Below are 21223 nucleotides of genomic sequence, written 5' to 3' on the forward strand. Positions count from 1 at the left end.
CATATACAGAGCAGCCAATCAGAAAATTTAATTTTTTTCGAATTCTCCAGAGTCTCTCCTGGCGACCAACCGCTGGCCAAAGAGCCTGAGGACTCTGGGTACGAGATTGCCTTCTTCCAAGTCTGCTCACCTTTTCTCTTATCCCCCACCCCTCCCTACTTGATACTTGATTAGAGAGATTTAGAATCGCGTTTACGGCAAACGGTTAACGTGAGGCTTGTACATGTGCTTATTTTTTCTTGAATAAAGGAATATATAGATGATAACAGTGTAAAAACATTCTGGCCTTTGATGCCAACGTAAAACTACTCAATTTTTCTGACAATCTGAAAATAGCGAGCCGCAAATGTATGTTAAACATGGTTACGTGGTCATTTCTGCCTTTTGTCGTGAGCTTGATTCTACCGTAATGCGGAGAGCAAAAACACATAATTTTGCTTTGCAAGTGGTCTTGATATTAGAAGTTTGCAAGTTCCCTGAAAAAGGTCATTACAGAACCTTTGTTCGGTTTTGGATGAAATTGCAAATTCTCGAAAACGTATCCGAGTAGTATCTAACATATTGTTTTTCCCAGGAAAGGGGTAAAAAGAGCAAGTGTCTGATTTGTAAGTTGCCAAACCAAAGCAAACGCGAAATTAGTTTCGACACTTAATTGAAAACTGCTCTAACTTCGACTAATTCACCAGTCTGAACACACGATGAAACCTGTAACTGTAATATAATGCTTAAAACGAAAACTGTATAGTATTTCTACAGGATGTTATTGCTGTCCTGTAAAAGTTTGTTGTTACGATATCATAATGTTGTTACTAATAAAAAATCATTAACAGAGCTGAGAGAATTAAGTTATCACCATTGTCTGCGAAATTGAAGGTAGTTTTCATCCCAGTTTGTTTAGGGCTTGCCATAATCCTGCACAATAGAGATTCGGCGCTTAACTAATCACCTTCATTTTTTCCTTGAATATCGAATCTGCTTCGATTAAAGATCTTTTACTCGGTCAATAACGCTTCTACGTCCGATATAACATTGAAAGTCCGATTCAAATAGGAGGCCACACATGCATGCTTCGTGTACCCATGTTTTTGTTATTGACTTCAAATGATTCGTTTCGTTGCTGGTCGTATTACAACAGTCATATTTTTACTGTTTTATTTTCTTTTACTTACCCCGAATGGCGAAGTATTAGGAGGACTTACTACACAACAGAGATCGACCGTTTATGATTCCCGGCGGGCTCGCTCGTTGATGTGGATACTCCGGTTTTCACTTCGTCTTCTCAAACTCATTAATAATTCATCAAAAGAAAACAAAGAAAATCACTACCGTGACCGTGGTTTGGATTTGTGATCCTAATTACCATACAATTTTGCCAACTTTAGCCTTGAATTTCTCCAAGAATTATTGTTCATTTGAGAAGCCATATCAAACACTCGAAAGTGTGTTTCATCAGATATCCAAACACCTCGAAGTCGTTTAAAAAAACTCGGCTGCGCCTCGTTTTTTCAACCTACTTCTCAGTGTTTGGATATCTGATGAAACACGCTTTCTCGTGTTTGATATATTACTTAGAAACCAAAATACAATACAGTACAATGCAATACGATGCGATACAATACGATACGATACGATACGATACGATAAGGTACGATGCGATACAATACAATGCAATACAATGCAATACAATATTAATTGAACGCTCCCCTGAAAGGCTTTTCAGAACTAACACATGTCTCCAGTCAACACTCCAAGCCTAATACCAGTTGATCAATTTATATGTTTATTCATTTATTTTATTCTATAAAGCTCAAAACAAAGTCGCATAAAGCTTTGCCATAGAAACACGATACTACCTTACTGTAATATACCGACTTCATTCAACAGTTTCTACGATATCAATATGCAACATTTCAAAGCATGCAATCTATTTTCGGAATAGCACGCTCTATAAGGTTAGCATAACTGTAAATGAAAGAGAAAATTGATTTTTTTAAATAGTATATGTACAAGGGAGATATGTTAAAAGCTGCCTGATCTAATAATTAATTGTTATTTTGCTTTCTCCTCTTTTGCGATATCAAAAATGTCTACCAGAATGTAAAGGCTCTTCGGTCACAGTTTTCAAAGGCCTTAAAGGGAGGGGTTCACGGTTCTGCGCATGTCCATGAATCGAAATACTTTTTCGCCTTTGCTCGCTATGACCCAAGCCTGTTTAATTTAATTCGTTGTTTATGAACCATTCGGCAGGGAATAGTTAACTCGGGTGGTAATTTTTCATATGATTGCGTTATTATATATATTACTATATCATATGATTAAGGTCTTATATACGTCACAATTTCAATCGGTTAGGGCGCGTTCGATTGCCACCCCTCCGGGGGCGACCTACACCGTTCAATTGCAGCGTCTTACATGATTGGTTCAGAGAAAAAAAGAACAAATCGAACAACAGAACAATGCTCCCAGCCCAAAAAACAATGCAGCTGCAGGTGATAAGCGTCCAGTCAAAATAGGGCTTTTGAAAGATGCAGGTCTATTGCTATTCCGGACACAGTAGGAATCCACGGTTTATACTGTTTTTTTGCTCTTCTGACACCAATTTTGTTTCCGGAATGAACAAATATATTCTTTCGTTCATTCTGCCCCTGATGGCAGATTGAATAGAATAAAAATTTACTCGATAAGAGGAATTGCTGTATTGTGAAGGATGTTTTACGTTTTCATAGGAAAAACAGAAATTCCGTTCGAGTTTCGGAACTAAAATCCCGTGTATTATGTTACTCCCGAACCAGGGTACAAACAGCCAGAATTTGCCTAAATGAATAGGCAGCAAACTGCAGTTAGCCTGAAAAGAGTCAAATCTAGGCTCTCAATGGCTTTAAAGTCATTGACCTCTCAAAAACAGTGTACGTGAAGCGCATTACTTATCATGTGTGAAATAGCCGTTGTACAGACACTCGTATAGCACGTCTAAACTCTTGAACAGTTACTCCACGATGAAGCGTTGAATATGAGAAATAAGCAAGTACACCCAGGCAAGTAGCGCCAAGTTGCCTGTGATCATTCCATCCCGCCACATTCCAAATGCAATAAGCGCCACTTCTCGGGCATGCTATAATTGGTATTTCACGAATGAGCGTTGGATATGAGAGGATAGACAACTAACTAGGCGCGTAGGGCCAAATTTGTGGGATCATCACATCAAACCACATTCCATATTCTACAAGCGTTATTTCTCAGCCATGGTATAATTAACAGTTATTTCACGAGCGCGCATTGGATATATGAGGAATTAAAGAGGTGAGGCGTGTAGCACCAAAAGGGCTTTTATCATCCCGTATCGACCGAAGTGGAATAACTCTTTAAGTAAAAGAAACCGAGAGATATTGCCAGATATTGCTGATTGTATTTTGCATGAAAAACCATAAGACGAATAACTACCCGTTATTTGTCGGGCATGGTATAGTGGCTGATATGCCTTGACCACCAAGCCAATCAGAGCTCTGGAATTGTATTGTCCAATGATCTAGTGTTTGATAATGACTTATATCCCATGGTCACTAAGCCAACCAAAACACAGAGTTGAATGAATTGCGTTAAACAATGGCCTTGTGTTTGATAAATGTACATATAACATGTTCATAGATGTTTAGTCTATCTTCCCTCCTCTGTTAGGTAACCTTTCTCCTCTACTACTGGCGTTTGATATGTCGGTCGCTTGGCTGATCCCTCCGATTGTCGAACGCCTCCTTTCCATCGCCATACCAGTGTCGCTCCCCGCCGAATATCTTCTCTCCGCTTTTCTCCCCAACGCCCTCTTTATCAGCTTTTTAAGAGTTTTTCTTAACTCTCGGTTAGTGAAGCAAAAGAGGCACGGGTTCACCGCTGAACAACTGTACTGCAGAGACAACGTGATAGGGTACACAACCAGGGGCACATTTCTGGGACCAATTTTCAACCCGATAACGAGCACCACCATATGAGGGACCCAGCAGATCAGATAAGCACCAACAATGAGCGAAATACGCTTGGCGGCGCGAAAGTTTTTACGGAGGAGGTCGGCGCGTGGGCCCACAGTGGGGACGATTCGAAAGACGCGCTTGGCTTGGTTTGTAGCGATACGGTAAACGATAAAATTAGAAGAACACATGATGACCGCGGGAATGAAGAAACTCCCGATCGTCAAGAACAAAGTGTAGCTTTCCTGGTTGTCAGCCAAGCATACCTTTCCGTGGACTGAAATAGGCTGGGAACGCCAGCCCAGTGTTGGGAGTAGCGCCGCCACTACAGAGTACAACCAAACGCCTCCGAGAACCGCCGCAGTTGTTTTTGTCGTGGTAAAAGCCTCGTATTTGAACGGATGTGCGATGGCAAAATATCTCTCCATACTCACTGCGCAGAGGTTTAATGACACCGCAGACACACTTATCAGATTAACCGTTGCAATGAAGCGGCAATGAGCTGCTGAGTGAAAACGAAACGTTCCCTGCAGCAAGCTGATATTCACCGGCATCACCATGGTAACTATCATTGCATCCGCCACACCAAGACTTACGATGAAGTAGTTGCAGATTGTGCGAAGCCGGCGGTTGAAATAAACAGTGAGGATGATAAAGCCGTAAGCGATTAGCGACGTGATTATGATTGAAGCGTAGAAAAACGTCAGTCCGCCAGCGTACGGATTAACGTACGCGGTCTGCTTGTTGACCAAATCGGACGAGTTCGCGACCGATGAGTATGTAGAGTTTTTGGACATCTTAAATCTCTGGCTCCAAGTGAATCTTTTAACCTACAATTGAGATAAGGATTAAAATTAAGCCTTCAGCTCTCCAAATGGTGTGTATTCCAAATGATAAGAGTTTAAATCGGTAAGAACCATTTCCTTTTAAATCCTGCCTGCGGTATTTCTCACGAAGCGATGCGAGTATTCTTTTTATTTCACGAAATTAAATTCCTTTTTTCGTTTATTCACCTGCATTGTGCCCATTAAAAACTATCACTTATGCTTATTTCAGTCTTTTCAATGCTTAAAACTATACCTTTGGAAATGAAAAGGAAAGAACCGAAAAAGCTCGCTTAAAAAGAGAGTCAATTGCGTGAAACAAAAATCATCATATTACCTTGCTTCGCCGCTATTTGAGCAGGAGCATAAAGCGCTTATTCATGAGCGCAACCAAGTTAGCGAGCTACGCAAAATAAAAATAATAAAACAACCACCACAAATAAAATTCACCTTCAACGTCACAGAGCCAAGAATTTCAGTATCTATCTCTTGAACGCAAACCGTTCTTGAACCACTGATCCGAAAACTTCAATGACCTCGATAATCGGATAACTAGAGTTTTAAAAGACCCCTCCAGTTTAAAATATTACACTACTATATCTGCACCAGCAGTTATATAAATTACTAGGATAATTTTCCGCTCGGAAACAATAAAAGCACATCGTTAATTGGAGCAGCTGAAATATTGGGAAGGAACTTATTTAAAATTAAATCTATGTTTACAGTGTATTCATTAAGGACGTCAAAAAAAAAGCCTTTACCATGCAATCATTTTTCGTAAACATTTTCAATTTTTTCTGTTAAGATCGTATTTTCGTAGAAACCGAAAGCTGCACAAAATTTGATTAATATTTTTCTGCCATTTCTATGCAATCAAATTTCTACTTCCTAAATTTTCAGTTTTTGAAAGCAAAACGACTATTCCTAATTGGAAGAAAATTATCTCGGTTTTCCAATTCGTGTCAACGAGGAAACGCAAGGTAAAACGAAGATAAAAATCTTTTAACAATACTCAAATCTTAACTCGGTCAGCAAAATTAACATTTCCTTCATTATTTTGCTTTTCAAGTTGAAGATTTACAAAATGATAAACATTTCAAGTAATTGCAACGAGCAAAGTCTAAAATTAGTTAACATTAACCAGGGAAAGAAAACTATTTAAGTTTTTGAAAGAGAAAAAAATGAAGCGGCTTTCTCAAAGAACAACAGTTGAACAACTGTTTCTTGTTCAATGGAATAATTAATTGGTTGTTATGGTTAAATTTCTATTCTTTGCCACGTTGTTTTCGCAATTTGTATTCAACCAACAGCCATAAACTTTTTGAAATTTTCTTCCCCACGGAAGGAATTCATATGAATTAATAACTATTTCCTTTATTCTATTGTTACTATATTCAGGGCGAGCATCCCCATAAGTTCCGGTGTAATTTATTTTAAGTTTTTTTTTCACCTGTTTCCATCGTCTAAAACATTGCCTCCAGAATAAACAACAAAAATATTTTTCTTATTGAAGTTTTTCTTTTATCGATATAAAGCATGCTTCTTTAATTCAAAATATAGAGCTTGGTGGTCAAAAATTCACATCAAGTTCGTTGTAAAAAATTCTGTGCACCTTTCGCCACACTTCAGTTTTAAACAAGTTTTACGTATACGATGACTGATAACAAATAAAATCTATTCCAAGCAAAGATGATGATAACCACAATTTTGTTTTCGGGCAGATTATTTTCTCTACGCAAACCCCCCCAAAAAACCCACATTTTTCACACTGCTGAATAAGCCTGTATTTTTTATAAACTTAATATCAGGAGTAATACTCAACATTGACGAAGATCGACTTAATTAAGCTCCGTCTACAAGAATCAAATTGCTTGCATGGTTTTGCCCAGACAAGATTGACTTTAGAAGCTGAATAGGGTTTCAAAAAGGACTTACACTGACAATTTGTTATGAATGCAACCGTCTTTGTAATAGCTCACGGTAACTGCAGTGCACACCTCTACTTTTCGTCATCTGTAGAATATACATTCTCGTAGACTTGGAACATTTGAGTGTTGCAAGATCAACGTAGCTGAAATTTGACTCTTAAAAAGCCACTGCTATATAATTATTTGGACTGTAAGTAATATTGAAATTGGTCGTAGATTTGACAGAATCGAAATTTATTGACATCAGTTTCCTCTCAGCGCCCAAACAATGAATTTGTTGGACTTTGTATGAACTTGACGCCAAAAGTAATTTAACGATCTTAGAAAATAGAAAACGATCTTCAGTCTTGACAAAACATGGGTTTTTAAGACGGGAAACATAAATTTCTGTTACTGAGGAGTTAACGAAAGAAGGATCACAAATTGTGTCAGTAGTACGAGACTGTGAAACAAATTGATAATAATCATTTTGTACCTTTGGAAGGATTACGATCCTTTCATTCTTCGCAGGTTCTTTCCTCTGCTTGTAAACGTTTCTCTTTTCTTCATCCAAAACAGGAAAAACCACGAATTGGCGATTTTGAACTTTCCGTGGCTGTCTGTATTAATTCATTTCTTTTCTTACCTCCTTAGTTATTATTCAAGGAGTTCTGTTTTTACCAGGGGCGTTTGGCGAGATAGTGCGAAATAAAATTCACAACCGAACCCGGGTACGTTTGTGAAAAAAAATAATTAGGATCAAAGAACAATTCAAAACATTCTCTGTGTGTGGGCAGCGAATTAACCATAAAAATCTGCAATTCATTCACGTGGTTTTAAACTCTCTGAAGGCTTTTCATTCTTATCTTAATGTAATGAAAGTTCAAGTCTAAGACCCTACCACAGGCATAATCAGATTCATCGCATGTCATGAAATAACTATATATCTGTCTGCTAAATTTAGATGAGATTACTGTAGGAGGACAACCCCTTAAAAAATTGCCTTTTTGACGCAACAGAAAGTAAACATCACTGATTAAGTTGAAAAACACAACTATTTTATTTAGCTCCGATCACAATAAAAATGTCCGCGTAGACAAGGCTTAACACGCAACGTCTAAAATTGAAAGAATCAATTCGCCAAAGTAAAAAAAAAAAAAAAAAAGAAAAGAAAGAAATGCTTGAGACGCTTTGAAATCAGTCTAAATAATTCAAAGCTAGGTTGATCAGCAAGCGCATTACTGCGACAAAATCAAGACTTGTTACATTTCGCCATTCAAAACAAGACTGATAGGCTTGAAGCAAAATATAGACGTCATGATTTTAATAAACTAAATTTGCCGACTAAAATGCGAGATAAAACTATCAGGTTCTCAAAGACTAGCGTCATGCAATGAAAAGATCGACCATTTTTTTGTCGCAGATAAAGCTATCTTTTTTGTTTCTCAAAATTTCTGGCAGTGAAATGTTTTTGCTCTGACTAGCTACCCTGGTATAGACATTGGCCGTAAATTTTGTCTTGTTTGGGCTCCCATTTTTTTTTTCTTATTTATTTTGATTCACCGCGCAGATAAAGTGATTGACTATCTCATAGTAGTGGCATAAATGTTTCGATAGTAAAAGTTGTATATTTAGCATGGCGAATAAAAGTGATGTTGTTAAAAGATCGTCAACAAGCATAGCTGCGAGTCACGCGACCTTGTATATCCGGGTTTCGTTCAGTGAAGTGAATCGAGGTAACATCGCTTTCGACCCTTTCAAGCTGTTTCTTTTACAAAAGGAACCAGAGATTTTTCGAACTTTTTTTTTTTCGAAACGGTTCAATGGTATCCACCAAAAACCACACATTTTAGTAAGGGTAGACAACAATGGAGTTCAGAGCCGATGTTATCGCCATTTACAGACCATTTTGTTTTTTTTTAAACACGACTTACCAGTTACCCGAGGCCTAAATTAAACGAAAAATGGTTTACTTTGTTGAGCTTCCTAATGCGTAAGCGGACTCTGTTCAGAATACAGTAAAAAACAAAATAGTTTATGATACGAATACCAATTTACCCATTTCTAACAAGTGAAAATACAGCGTGGCGATTTCAATGCTATTGTTGCATTTAAAAAACCGTGGCCTCACACGTAGACATCTGGTGAGGCACGTTGGTAAAATGTGGTTCGCGCTTCTAAACAGAATGCTATTGCGTATTATGCAGCACACCTGCGACAATTCCATGATTAAATGCTCTTGTAAGTATTTCAACAAGACGCAATTAGTGCTATCTTTTTTAATTCATCTACATAATGATAAAATCGCGACTAAAGTCGGAATGTCCTGGGTTGACTAAGTTGATTAATAATGTTGAATTGTCAACATCTCTTCACAGTGAAACTGATAGATGACCTTTCGTCGCAACACAAGTGCCTACATTAATGATTGTTTTCTGACATTAAGTACTGAACAATTGACCCAAGGCCGTGTATTTTCAAACAGATTCCCAGGCACCCAATTCAACGAGAATATTGATGTTGTTTCCTGTGTTTCGAAATCGTTAACTAAAGACATATCATATTTGTATAAGCAAGAGAAAATAAGGGAACAGAGAGGGAGTCGCCCAGTGTAGCCCTCGGGATATGTGAATTTCACATACGCTATTTTTAGACGTCCTGAAAACGGAAGTCTGTTTCCTGAGACGTCCGCAAACGTATCTGGACGCCTTGTAAATGCCGCTTATATAGGAAAGCCACACTGAGTATTCAACAGCCGCTATTACACAATGCGATGAAAACCGACTTCCGTTTACAAGATGTCTAAAATAATTAAATTACTGAAATTGACATATCCCAGCCAATGCCCCAAGCTTCACTCTCCGTCCCCTTATATCTGCGCTGATTTTTCAAAAGGTGGTCACAAAGTCAAAGGGCCAAATCTAACAGTTACCCCTCCCCTAACACCCACCGCTGGCTGGACTGCTGCTTAAGCTACCCCAGAATACACTGGACTGTGAGAGGCTGCCTGAGATTGATCTTTCGACCTAAAAGAAACCGACATGTTCTTAAGAGACCACAAAAAGAACTCTCTTTGACTAGAGAATGGCTGAAAAATTCAGTCGGGACAACATAACCAGCCAATTCATCCCCACCCCTCCCCCCTCCAGTTTTGGACTCCTGAGCCCTCTAATGTAATCGTTCCTTAAGGCCAGACCCTGGCCTGTTTGCTGGCAAAGCAGGTGACGCGACCCCCAACCCCCCCACTTCAAGTTTAACCCAGCGCACGGCGTCGAAGTTTCTTGGCTGTTTCAACTAAAAGGCAGACGAAGCTGAAAACTTGTAGCCACCTTTTGGAAAATCAGCTCAGATATAAGCTCATGCAGATTACTTGTAACCATTATAAGTTGCAGAAAGATTTTAAAAGCCTAATTTTATTTTATTTCTATGTTAAGATGGTTGCCTGCTTTCTCAATGAGACACGTAATGTGGCAACGAGTGATTCGGGGGTCGGGCGGGTTCAAAGTACGAAACTTGATAGGGCATGGGTTTTGTTGCATTTTATTTGAGCTGGCTCTGTTGCTGGTTTCATATAGAACTGCTACACCGTGCTGACGAGTTCAAATAAGAACGAAACAGCTGCCCACGGTTGCAGCCCTGTTTTGTCGGTTTCTGTCGGGTTGTTGTTTCGCAAAGTCAACTTTTTCACGTAGTATCAGCCTTGCAGTTTGTGTTACAGTTTATTTTTGGCTGATTAGGTCTTTTGTAGATCCTACGTCAACTTGCAGCATTATTGTTCGCCGGCGGTCCTTTGCAGTTTTCACGTCTAATTTTATTCCCCGAATGAGTTGATAGCAGTTGTTGGTTTTACGAAAATTAATGTTGGCTGACCTTTCTTCGTATTTTTAACAACATATTTTGAGCTGACGTTTTGCTAGAGAAGACCGTCTAGATTTTCTTACGACTAAAGCCGAATTTCTGAGGCGATTGGCCATCCAAACAAATATCCACCGAAATGAACCGTTAGATGCCAAGCACTGGAGATTAAGATTTTTTTTATTATTATTGCGCTTCAAAGTAGAACAATTACAATAGTTATCACCTTATGACCAGCTCCCATTTGGCTTGATAGCTCAGTTGGTAGAGAGCTGCACCGGCATCGCAGATGGAGAGGTCATGGGTTCGAATTCCGTTCAAACCTAAACAGGATTTTTTCAGGTTTTCTTTTCGCAACTGCTTAAGTTGCGTAGTAACTGCGAGGATCTTTCTTCTATTTGAGTTATCACATTACATACTTAGATTGGCACATATATACACACAAACATACAGCAGTACAACAGTGCTTTGCAAGTAAATAAATGGGAAAAAATGCACTACAAAGTCCACTTGTCCGTTAATTTTTTTTAAAACTCTTGTTCTGGTTGTAAACGTATTTTTCTGTTTCGTACTTAATATTTACCTTAACTATAAAACTATTTATATTCGGTAGTACTTCATTCCTTCAGCAACTCCATAAATAAATAAATAAATAAATAAATAAATAAATAAATAAGTAAATAAATAAATAAATAAATAAATAAATAAAGTGTAGATTAAGATTGAAGATTACGTGCTAATGAAGACCAAAACCGTGAAATAATAAAGTTCTAGACGAGAAGCATAGATCATCAAAATTATTTTCATTTTGAGGGACGGGGATAATTTGTATCAGGTGTTTTGAGCGAATGGGGACCACGGTCCTCTCTGCCGTCAGTTTTAGTATACTGTTGTAAATCTGATGTTTCAGTGGGCGTCCAGGAGCCACTAGCGTTGGTTAGGAGTCTTTGTCGCTAACGACCTCACATGAAGCAAACAAGCGTTTGAACAGTCGTGTCGCGCAAAAATAAGTTGTTAGGTTACAGTTAGAAGTAATACAGGATTCATACGAAGCATTGACGTTAGGCGATCGGTCTATCTCACTTTAGTTAGACCTCTTTTCGGCTATGCAACCCAAATTTGGGCTCCTCGGTCTATCGAACTAATTACAATAATTGAAAGGACACAGAGGCGTGCCACTAAATATATTCTCAATTCGCCTTTTTCGCTGCGCAGTTTCTTACATGGATAGACTTAAATCTTTGGATCTGCTTGCATTAACATTCTGGCACGAGTATCTAGATATGCTGTTCTTTTTCAAAATCATTCATGGTCTCGTATCGGTAGATCCATCAATTATTCCTAACGCTCGCATCACGAGGCCTACCAGATCTTCATCTAGTGGTGTTATTAAATTTGTAGAGCCTAATTGTCAGACAGTAACTTATCAAAAGTCCTACATCATCAGATGCATACGCGTCTGGAACGTTGTTGCTGATGAACTGAACCTGTGCATGAACGCCCTGAATGATTTTAAACAGGCAATGGTAGAGTATTACAAAACCACCTTAAGTAATTACGACTGTGAAAATCCCCGCACATTTAAGTCTGTCTGTCTTAAATGTAATAAGTGTCGTAGTCTAGCTCAGCATGTCTCGTGTTGCTTTTAATCTTGTGGTTATGTTTTTTTTTTTTTAACTATTCTTATATTTTTTAATTTTCTAGACCCGCAGTAACTGGCTCACGCTGTTGCAGAATGCCTGCCACTTTTTCTTTGTTACTTTGTTTGATTACTTGAATGTATTTACGTTATGTTGGCGAAGCTAATAATTTAAACAAGAAAATAAATTTAAAAAGTTCAATACTGGAACGGGTAACGCATGCGTGGTCATCGACATCCAACCCAAGATGGCGTCACAATCACAAATTTGTTTATGAAAAACACACGTCGGCGACATGAAGTGTCCCTTCATGTAAAGGCGGAATGAAATCTCCTCCTTTCATGTAAACACGATTTGAAATCACAATTCCATACCAGTATGAAACTCGCACCGGTGCGAGTTTTCACATGTAAATAACCCTCATGTACTAATCGGGATTCGGTCAACTGCTCAGTATTCATTTCATTTGAATACTGGTCACACGAAAATGCATGAGAGCATGATTGTCACTTATCTAGAGAAGGAAAGAGTCCAGGAGTTTTCACTTGCTGACCTTCCGAGATAAATCCTTTGGCGATAAAACTAACGATAGGCTCGATTACGAGCCGCTGTTCAGGAAGGGACGGCGGAAATCAAACCTAAGCTAACGAGGTGTTATATTTTTTGAAAAGAGAAAAGAGATACTTTCAATTTACGACCTAGTTCTCTGTCATAATAATTTTTCCGACTTTTTAGAGACTTTGAGGCAATAATTATTATTTCCCTGACTTGATATTTTTCCCTGATATCGAGACATATACATCGACAGCGTAATAACCAGAACCGTATAAATTACCGATTAGTATTTTTTATGTAAACATCATACTTTCGTATCCTATTACAATACATAAAAATATAGATATATACACTTGTACCTATATTCAGTTTAAAGCCCCGTTTCAACGGTTTCAACATTTGGTACAACATGCGTTCAACATTTTGTTGAACCAAATATTGGATCGTTTGAACAGGTCGCTCAACAATGTTAAAAGCGAAAAAGATGTTGAAAGCTTGTTGAAAGCCTGTTAAATCAAATGTAAATTGGTTTAAACTTTCATTCAACATCCATGCAACATTTCCTTTGTTCTCGAAAATGTTGAAAGGTGTTGAAGCCGTTTGAGATCTCCGTTTAACAGTTGTTCAACATTTATTCAACATTCGTTCAACTTTTGTTGAATGAATGTTGGGAAAATGTTGAAACCGTTTAAACGGGCATTAAGATGCCGGCTCACGACGTTTTGAGGGCTTAAGATGAGATAGAGCATATAATGTTGGGAATTTTTGTGGTTTAATTAGTTAGCTGTCGAAAGCTTAGGGTCGTGAAAGGAAGGAAGACAAAGGAAAGCGCCCACAAGAATGAGCTAAAAAGCAACCATAAGATTGAATTTTGTAGACTCTTCATTAATTAATTGTACTATAGTGCTATGTACCTCACCTTTTTGTAATACGTACCACCTGTGTCTGAGTACAAGAGAATACACTCGGTTGAAGAAACTTTGTCAGATCAAAGCTAAAGGTATAAACCATGAACGATAAGACCAAAACAACAGCTTTTTGAGAAGCGTTTCACCCATGAAGTTTTTTGAATTCTTGTTAGAAAATAAAAGCACGTGTGGTTTTAAGCCTTAAAATTTACATATTTAATTTCTAGCAGACAAGGAAAAAAAAATCCCGGAATATTTGCATGCTAATTACATCACTCCACAATTCATTCAGTTCGCTTTGTTTCAGTGATTCACACTTTGAACGGGACAACGTTTCTTCAATCGAGTGTGTATGTAGAATATTGAAAAGAATCAGCATTGTTTTGCTGCAAAATTAAATCCACCCACAACCGCCCACCATCTTGCTTTAAAATGTTTTTTATTTTATTTTCCATGAGCTGTATAAAAATGCAACCAATTAACAGTCGTTTTATAAAAATGCAACCAATTAACAGTCGTTTTAGATTTCATTTTACCAGCGCGTTTTTCCGCATCCAGCCTCAAGATTGAAAGCGGGGATTTTCCCGGTGACGTAGTTAAAAAAATTTTAAGAGTGCCCTAACCACCCCCCCCCCCCCCCACCCCGCCCCTTGAATGATGTATTGCCCGCAAGGAGCGAGGAGAGGAAAGCCGAGAAATTCCGGGTAGGGCATTTGAACACAGGCGAGATGTTCTGTTCAAATGTGCTGTGTATCAACAAAAAAGACTCACTTTTCCTCATTGAAATTTGTTTATTCCTCTAAAATTGCCAAAATTTTCTTTTACGGGTAGATATGTTGATGTTAAACCCTTGTTGTTAGCCAGTACAACTAACACAGTAATGTAAGGTAATATTTGGGGGTTTTTCGCAGCATCTTTCGAAATTGGCAAAAGAAACGACAACTTAACATCAACTACCGCCCAAAAAGGGTGATATTTGTGGTAACGTGTTAACTTTGCACAATTCTCAGGAAAATATATGACCGCTTTCGATTGGCTCTGTTCTTCACCTTTCAGTAGAATTCGGTCATTTTGTTCGCAAGGCGTTAAATTTCAAAACCGTCGATTTATCGATCTCGGATTGACTTCTTGATATCCCCCACGTGCTTACCATTTACATGGAAAACCTCGGAATTCCAGTTGGACAATCAAATGGTACGCATCATTCCATTTGGAGTACTTCTGAAATTATGGGCTTCTGGTCAAAGTGATGCATTTCTCTTACTCCAATTGGGATTTACAGCTGATGTTCATACATTTTTCATGTCATCGATCTTCTGTTGAGACAAGCTAAATCATTTCGTATTTATGCCGGCGGAGAATTTCCATCCGGGTGGCTTGCGTAAATGGTAAGCACTCCAGATACGCCAAAACGAACGCCGTTCTAAGCGCCAAACTTTAAATCCCAAAATTAAGTGACAACTCAAAAACTAAACGGAATAAGCGATTGAAAGCAGGGGCCCGTTTCTCGAAAGTCCCGGTAACTTATCGGGCCCGGTAAGTTGCCCGTTAAGCCCCCGATAAGTTTACGGGTGTTTCTCGAAACTCCCGTTATTTACGATCCCGGTAAGTTGCCCGGTAAGTTGCCCGGTAATTTACGGGAGGTCATGACCTCCCGTAAAGTGCCCGTAAAGTTTACGGGAAGCAATATTTTGTTGCAAGAAAACAAGATGGCCGCCGGAGGCGGTCATTTTTGTCCCGGTTTGTTGGTCGCGTACTTACCAAGAGCGATTGATTTTAGACAAAATAGAAGAAAGAGAAATAATAGAAAGATACTGGTTATCCAGGGAAGTAATAAATTCGCTTGTTGACGAGTTTACTGGAGGAAACCTTTCGAGAGATACCGTACAGTACGAGAAGCTGTCCGCTGTCCGCGAAAACACAGGTAAATATTTTGCAATTTTAGAACTTGAACAAACTCCTAATCCAGTTGGTTTCAGTCGGTAAAAACCAGAGCTACAGTAATTTGCTCAGTGTGTTTCGAATTTCGGTTATCCCGGGAGGACTTGCAATTTTGCCCCGTAAAGCATATACTTGCCCGTGCGTGGCCCTTAGATGGTTTTTGTTTGAGATCTAAGCTGGCTTTTTTTACGTAGAAACTGCTTCCGATCGTCCGAAAAAGTACAGTATGAGAATTACCGAATTAGCTGCATTTACTACGAAAATGGGGGGGAAATAACTAACGTGTTTGAAATGGAAAGATGAATGTAACAAAAAGGAAATCCGGCTGAATTGAAACTAAACCCACTCAGTACTCAAGTCATTGATGGTTGTAAATAAACACTTCATAAATTTGGGGAAAAAAACGAAAGTGATGGAGGTGTCATTTTCAACTACAAATACAGGAATTTGTGTTACTGACCTAGTGTAACATAGGAGTTCACAGGACAAACAAACAAACAAAAAAATAAAATAACTGGGGGCAAGGGTAGGGTAGGGGAGGGGGAGGGGGAGTAAATAAAAAACGTATGAAAATATTCTTCGGGCCATGGAAAGCAGACGTACAACTGAACTGCCCAAATAATGTATTAAATGAATGAATGAGCAGCCACAACTGCAACTGAACAGGCAGACATAAGCATGCCAAACCAAGCAAGTGCCAGCATGGTACAGACAAGAACAGCTGCACGAGAGATTTTCGGGCATGAGGCCCACTCTTAGACATAACCAAAAAGGACAGCTGAACATGCACTTAAATAATTTTGTGAACAATAACTTCAATAATGTTTTTAAATTGTTATTGAATAATTATTTTTCAAGATAATTTTTATTGAAAATTCTTTTTCATCCACAGGGGTTCAACTGACAGAAGAGGGCTAACTGAGAACATCAGGAGCAGGGGAACAACTGATGGAAGAAGACTGAGTGTGAACAACTTAATTGAATTTTAATGAAAATTTTAATTAAGAAAAATGTACATACATAAGTAATTGGGAGAATTAAATGAGCTTGAAAACTGCACTGGCAGTAAATCCTTTACATGTGATAACTAAACTCAATTTTACTAAATGTTTACATAAGGTTAGACACACTTAACAATATGGGAACTGCTAATTCTTTTAACGTATTTCAATACTTTCTTTTCCTTGTAATATAGGACTTCATGAAAGTGAAACTGACTATTTTTGTTAGTGAAACAACATGAGAAATTATGTAAAAAGTTAAGTAGCCACCTTGAAATGACCTGGCATACAACATTTTTGGCATACGTACAGTCTGGTTCTTGTGTCAGAAAATTATATGGTTCCATGCTCACTTTGTAATTTGAGGGCTCAAATCTGCCAAACAATTAGCTTCTGACTTAAGCCATTAACCAAAACATAATTTAAGTCCCATTATTCTTCCCACCCCAAGGGAGGGTACTCAGTTATATTTGTTGCTGATGTATGAAAGCTTTTGTGGGTTTGAAGTTGGGGATTTTCAGTTGGACTTTTGGGTGGCTTAGGTTTAATTTTTTTGGCAGATTTATTTGGTTAGAAAACATTTCGGTGGGGAATTTTTTGGTGTAGATAAATATGAAGCAATTATTGTATCAATTTTAAATAGAAGAAAGACCTTCGCAGTTATTTATGCAACTTTCTTCTATTTAATCTTTCATCTGCAGTTCAAAAATATGTTTCATACATTCACAGGGATGTATCTTTTTTATTTACCAGTTCAAATGACAAGCAGAAAAAAAGAAATTACAAAAAAATCTGATAGCCTGCATGAATAATTATTGCGATGACTTGTGAAAAGTTTGATGTAAAAGATATCCAGCAAGAATATTACCTGTTAACCTGGCTATCAGATTCCAGTGGGATAGTATACATTAGTATTGTTGAAATTAAAGTTATATTTTGGAGTTATATGGCCCCAATATTCAACACTGTTCAAAGTCACAGGTCTAATGAACATGCGCTTTAATTACCTGTTCTAATGCAGATATAGACGTCTATAATGTTCAAAGCTACAAGCAATAATAATTATTTATTGCAAAAAGGTTGATACACTCTCATCATTTTTCCTATTTCCTGCAAATAATGCACTCTAAAAGGGCAATGAACAATGTAATACTCTGTTAGCCCCCTCCCCCCCCCCCCGTTCCCCAAGTTTTCAGTGTTGAGGCTTGCTGGGTTGAATGTCACTGCGCATTTCATTCAACATAGAGATTCGAGAAACAGGCAATACAATGGTGAGTGTCTAAAATGTACCCATTAATGGACAGTGTATCAATAATATTACTCTTTTCAATAATTTTTTTTCTGTAGAGCTGGTCCTTAGAGGTACGCCAAGAGTTCTCCTCCTCCTCTCTTTTGTTCTTTGAAATGATTCATTTCTAATTCCACCTTTTGCATCTTCATTTTATAGTATGCAGTCACTGTTTCAAAGTACAAAAGGAAAAATAATTGTTTTGCCTAGAATTCAATAAATTATACTTTCTAATCTCCACATGTTCAGCACATGTTCGGAGCTATTAAAAAGATGCATGTGGTTGGCTGCTAAGAACCTTATCAATGATAACGATGATGATGATGATATATCCTGACCAATATCTTAATAGCTATGTATAAGTAGCATTTTCGGAAAGGTTCCAAAATGCTATAGGGTTCCTTAGTTCTGCCAACTCAATGTCATTAACTCACTAAATGTTTTTCGGCCTATATTGATTCCTGAAAAACTTGCAGCTAAAATTTATTATTGTTACTATTTTTATTTAGCATCTACCCCTTAAGGGTATAAACTAATTACTTAAAATATATTGGAGACACTCAGTGGATAGGCTACATTGTATAACTTAATTCTGGAACATAAAATTGAGATCTGCAACCTATTATATAATTAGTCACTTGAATACAGCATTAGCTTTTGTTCATTTTTTATTAATAGACACTAATAATTAAAAATGAATATTCACACAGAATGTACTGGTGATTAGATTATTTTGAAAATATCAATTATTGTATGGTTCGAATATATTACTGCCAGCTGAGCTTGAGCAAGTGTCTAAATTGGTGGCCTTTTCCTTGTTTGCCCCAGTTGGTGTTGTGCCTGTCCATTTTTTTTTATCCTAAAAGGTTAAATCATCAATAAATTATTAGTACTATTAGAAGTGTTGTTGTCCTAAACATCATTTCAGTGATCATCACCAAAGGTAATGACTGTAATCCAATACAGTAGGTTAATCTTGGCTGACCAGAAGTATGGCAAAATAGTCATAAACTGACCACAATTATGCTCCCACTGATATTAATTGCTATCACTAGCATCCTCCCTTTCCCCTCTCCAAGATAATGCATGACTGGTTTTGGAATGAGTTTGATTTTTGAACAAAAAATCACAAATATTTGTATTTTCAAGTGAGCAATTTAGCAGCCAAGTGTTATTCAGGTGCAAATATATTTATTATTACCAGTAAATTGTAACAGCAGCAGTGCAGTGTTACCAGCTGCCAGACTGACTTCCTGTATCAAGTTATAATAGGGCCATTTATACGGGAGAAAATAAGACACGTCTTATCTTAGACGCGTCTTAAATAAGACGCGAGCTGATCGTATAAACGGCACAAAATAAGCGTTCGTGTCTTATTTTAGACGCGACTAATATAAGACACGTCTAACTTTGGAACAGGAGCTTGAGCTGTTCTTGTCTTGGTCGCGTCTTAAATAAGACGTGAACTTCCTCGTATAAATGGTACACGCGTCTTAAATAAGACGTGACTACAAATGAGCATGCGTAAGAGCGAGTGACGCGTCACGACATACGTCACTGACCGCTCTCAGCTCTGCAAAATGGCTTCGCAGTGTTCATAGTCCGCTTTGCACTGTGCAAAAACACCAGCAACACCGGCAGCAAAACGAAATACGTGGACTACCACGGAAGAGAAGGAGTTTCTGCTTATTTGCAAAGAGAGGGCATTTGCCGAGGAGCTGGACAATAGTGTTACGGGCGCCGGTGTAAGTTACTTCTGATGTAACTTTTGTTTACATTGAACGTTTATCCTTTCGCAATTGGTACAGATGAAAATTTGTTGCAAATCATTGCTAATTAGCATGGTTGCTAATGGTAACGTCGCATGTAAACAAGGCTGTATCAAAAATAAGAGGCGGGTCGTTTACACGTGATTTTTGCGTCTTACGCAGGACGCGATCGTATAAACGGTACAGTTCGCGTCTTATTTAAGACGCGTCTTAGATAAGACGCGTCTTATTTTCTCCCGTATAAATGGCCCTAATAAGATAACAACTTTATCATACTTGTAACATTATTATGATCAAAGTTGAATATTAATACCATTAATCTGAATCCAGACATGACAGCCACTCATTGGTTTCACAGTAGGGTTCAGGCACAGGAACAGAGACTACTTTTTTTTAGCGATTGAGCAACTGAGCATGTATTAGTCATATAACGACTATAGCAATCCAATAAAATTCCGCTACGTAGAGTAAAATCACTAAGTGTTGCTTCATACCTAGTATCTGTAATCTAGAAATTGGAATTGGCTCACCATTATCATTCAGACATGGTTTATTTCTAAGAGTGTAATTAGAATTAGTCATTTCCGGTTTGATGTATGTGTAGGATTTCAATAAACTGACTAACCAAGAACCAAAAATACAATATTTGATTTCTAAACAATAAAAGGGATAGCTATGGTTATCTGAACGTACATAAGCTTACCTTTAACACCACCAAATGTTTGTTGCACAACCACGAACTGACCATCAAAGAGAAAAGCAGATCGGAATCCAGCAGATCAATACACCTTCCTTCCTCCCACACTGGCGCGTTCTAAAATAATGTAAACATGGCATCTCCAATTCGCATATCCATGTGAAGTATCATCATACAAAAAATACTTCACAGACGATAGATACATGTACGATGGCGAAAAGCGAAACTGTCGAATCGAGCTACCAAAGGCAACCGATCATATCTTGCAAATTACATGATAATGCAAAATAATGATCTCTCTTGGTTGCTCTCCTTTGACAAAACGACTAACTGAAAGTTAAACTTAGCACGTATTGCACTGTCCTTCAATAATCGATTAATCATGAAGACAGTCCTATCCATAGTATAACCGTGCTTTTCCATCGAGTAGACCCAAGTCGTTCTCCTTCTCTTTTGAACGAGCGTGTAGCGCGCGCAAGAGCCTGGTAACGATCCCCTATTTTACCGGGCCCGGAAATTACCGGGAAAGTTTACGGGTGCTTCGAGAAACACATTATCGGGCCCGGTAAAGTTTCCCGGTAAGTTGCCCGATAAGTTAACGGGCCCGGAAATTACCGGGACTTTCGAGAAACGGGCCCCAGGGGCCCGTTTCTCGAAAGTCCCGGTAACTTACCGGGCCCGAAAAGTATATTTTTTCGCCGATTACACAGTGATTACAGACATGGTACTTGGCCAATGTTTTCATCGAATTATAAGACTTTAAAATTTAGTATTCAAAGCTGACAAAAGTTGACTTCTGCTAAGAAACATTTATCGCCAAAGACATTTACCGGGCCCGGTAAGTTACCGGGACTTTCGAGAAACAGGCCCCAGGAATGT

The 21223-nt window shown here is 38.2% G+C and overlaps 1 protein-coding gene and 1 long non-coding RNA gene across 4 annotated transcripts; both read right to left on the reverse strand.

The window, feature by feature from the left end:
• Positions 1-1776: 1776 nt before the first annotated feature.
• On the reverse strand, positions 1777-13801 carry LOC146459729 (alpha-1D adrenergic receptor-like). Of its 3 annotated transcripts, none has more exons than XM_085089183.1 (2): positions 13660-13801; positions 1777-4789 (listed from the first exon to the last, which is right to left on the reverse strand). In XM_085089183.1, the coding sequence occupies exon 2, from the start codon at positions 4754-4756 to the stop codon at positions 3650-3652; it is 1107 nt and encodes a 368-aa protein (XP_084945309.1). In that variant the 5' UTR covers positions 4757-4789; positions 13660-13801; the 3' UTR covers positions 1777-3649. The 3 variants fall into 3 exon arrangements, with proteins under 3 accessions (XP_084945309.1, XP_084945308.1, XP_084945310.1); XM_085089182.1 differs by lacking the exon at positions 13660-13801 and adding an exon at positions 7187-7676; XM_085089184.1 differs by lacking the exon at positions 13660-13801 and adding an exon at positions 5234-5320.
• Positions 13802-17237: 3436 nt separating this feature from the next.
• On the reverse strand, positions 17238-20980 carry LOC146459730 (uncharacterized). Its single transcript, XR_014857832.1, has 3 exons — positions 20351-20980; positions 18650-18737; positions 17238-18047 (listed from the first exon to the last, which is right to left on the reverse strand). It is a non-coding gene; the product is annotated as an uncharacterized LOC146459730 (long non-coding RNA).
• Positions 20981-21223: the final 243 nt, after the last annotated feature.

The sequence above is a fragment of the Pavona decussata genome, unplaced genomic scaffold, assembly GCF_977016875.1.
Source record: "Pavona decussata unplaced genomic scaffold, jaPavDecu1.1 SCAFFOLD_217, whole genome shotgun sequence".
In the NCBI taxonomy this organism is placed as follows: Eukaryota; Metazoa; Cnidaria; class Anthozoa; order Scleractinia; family Agariciidae; genus Pavona; species Pavona decussata.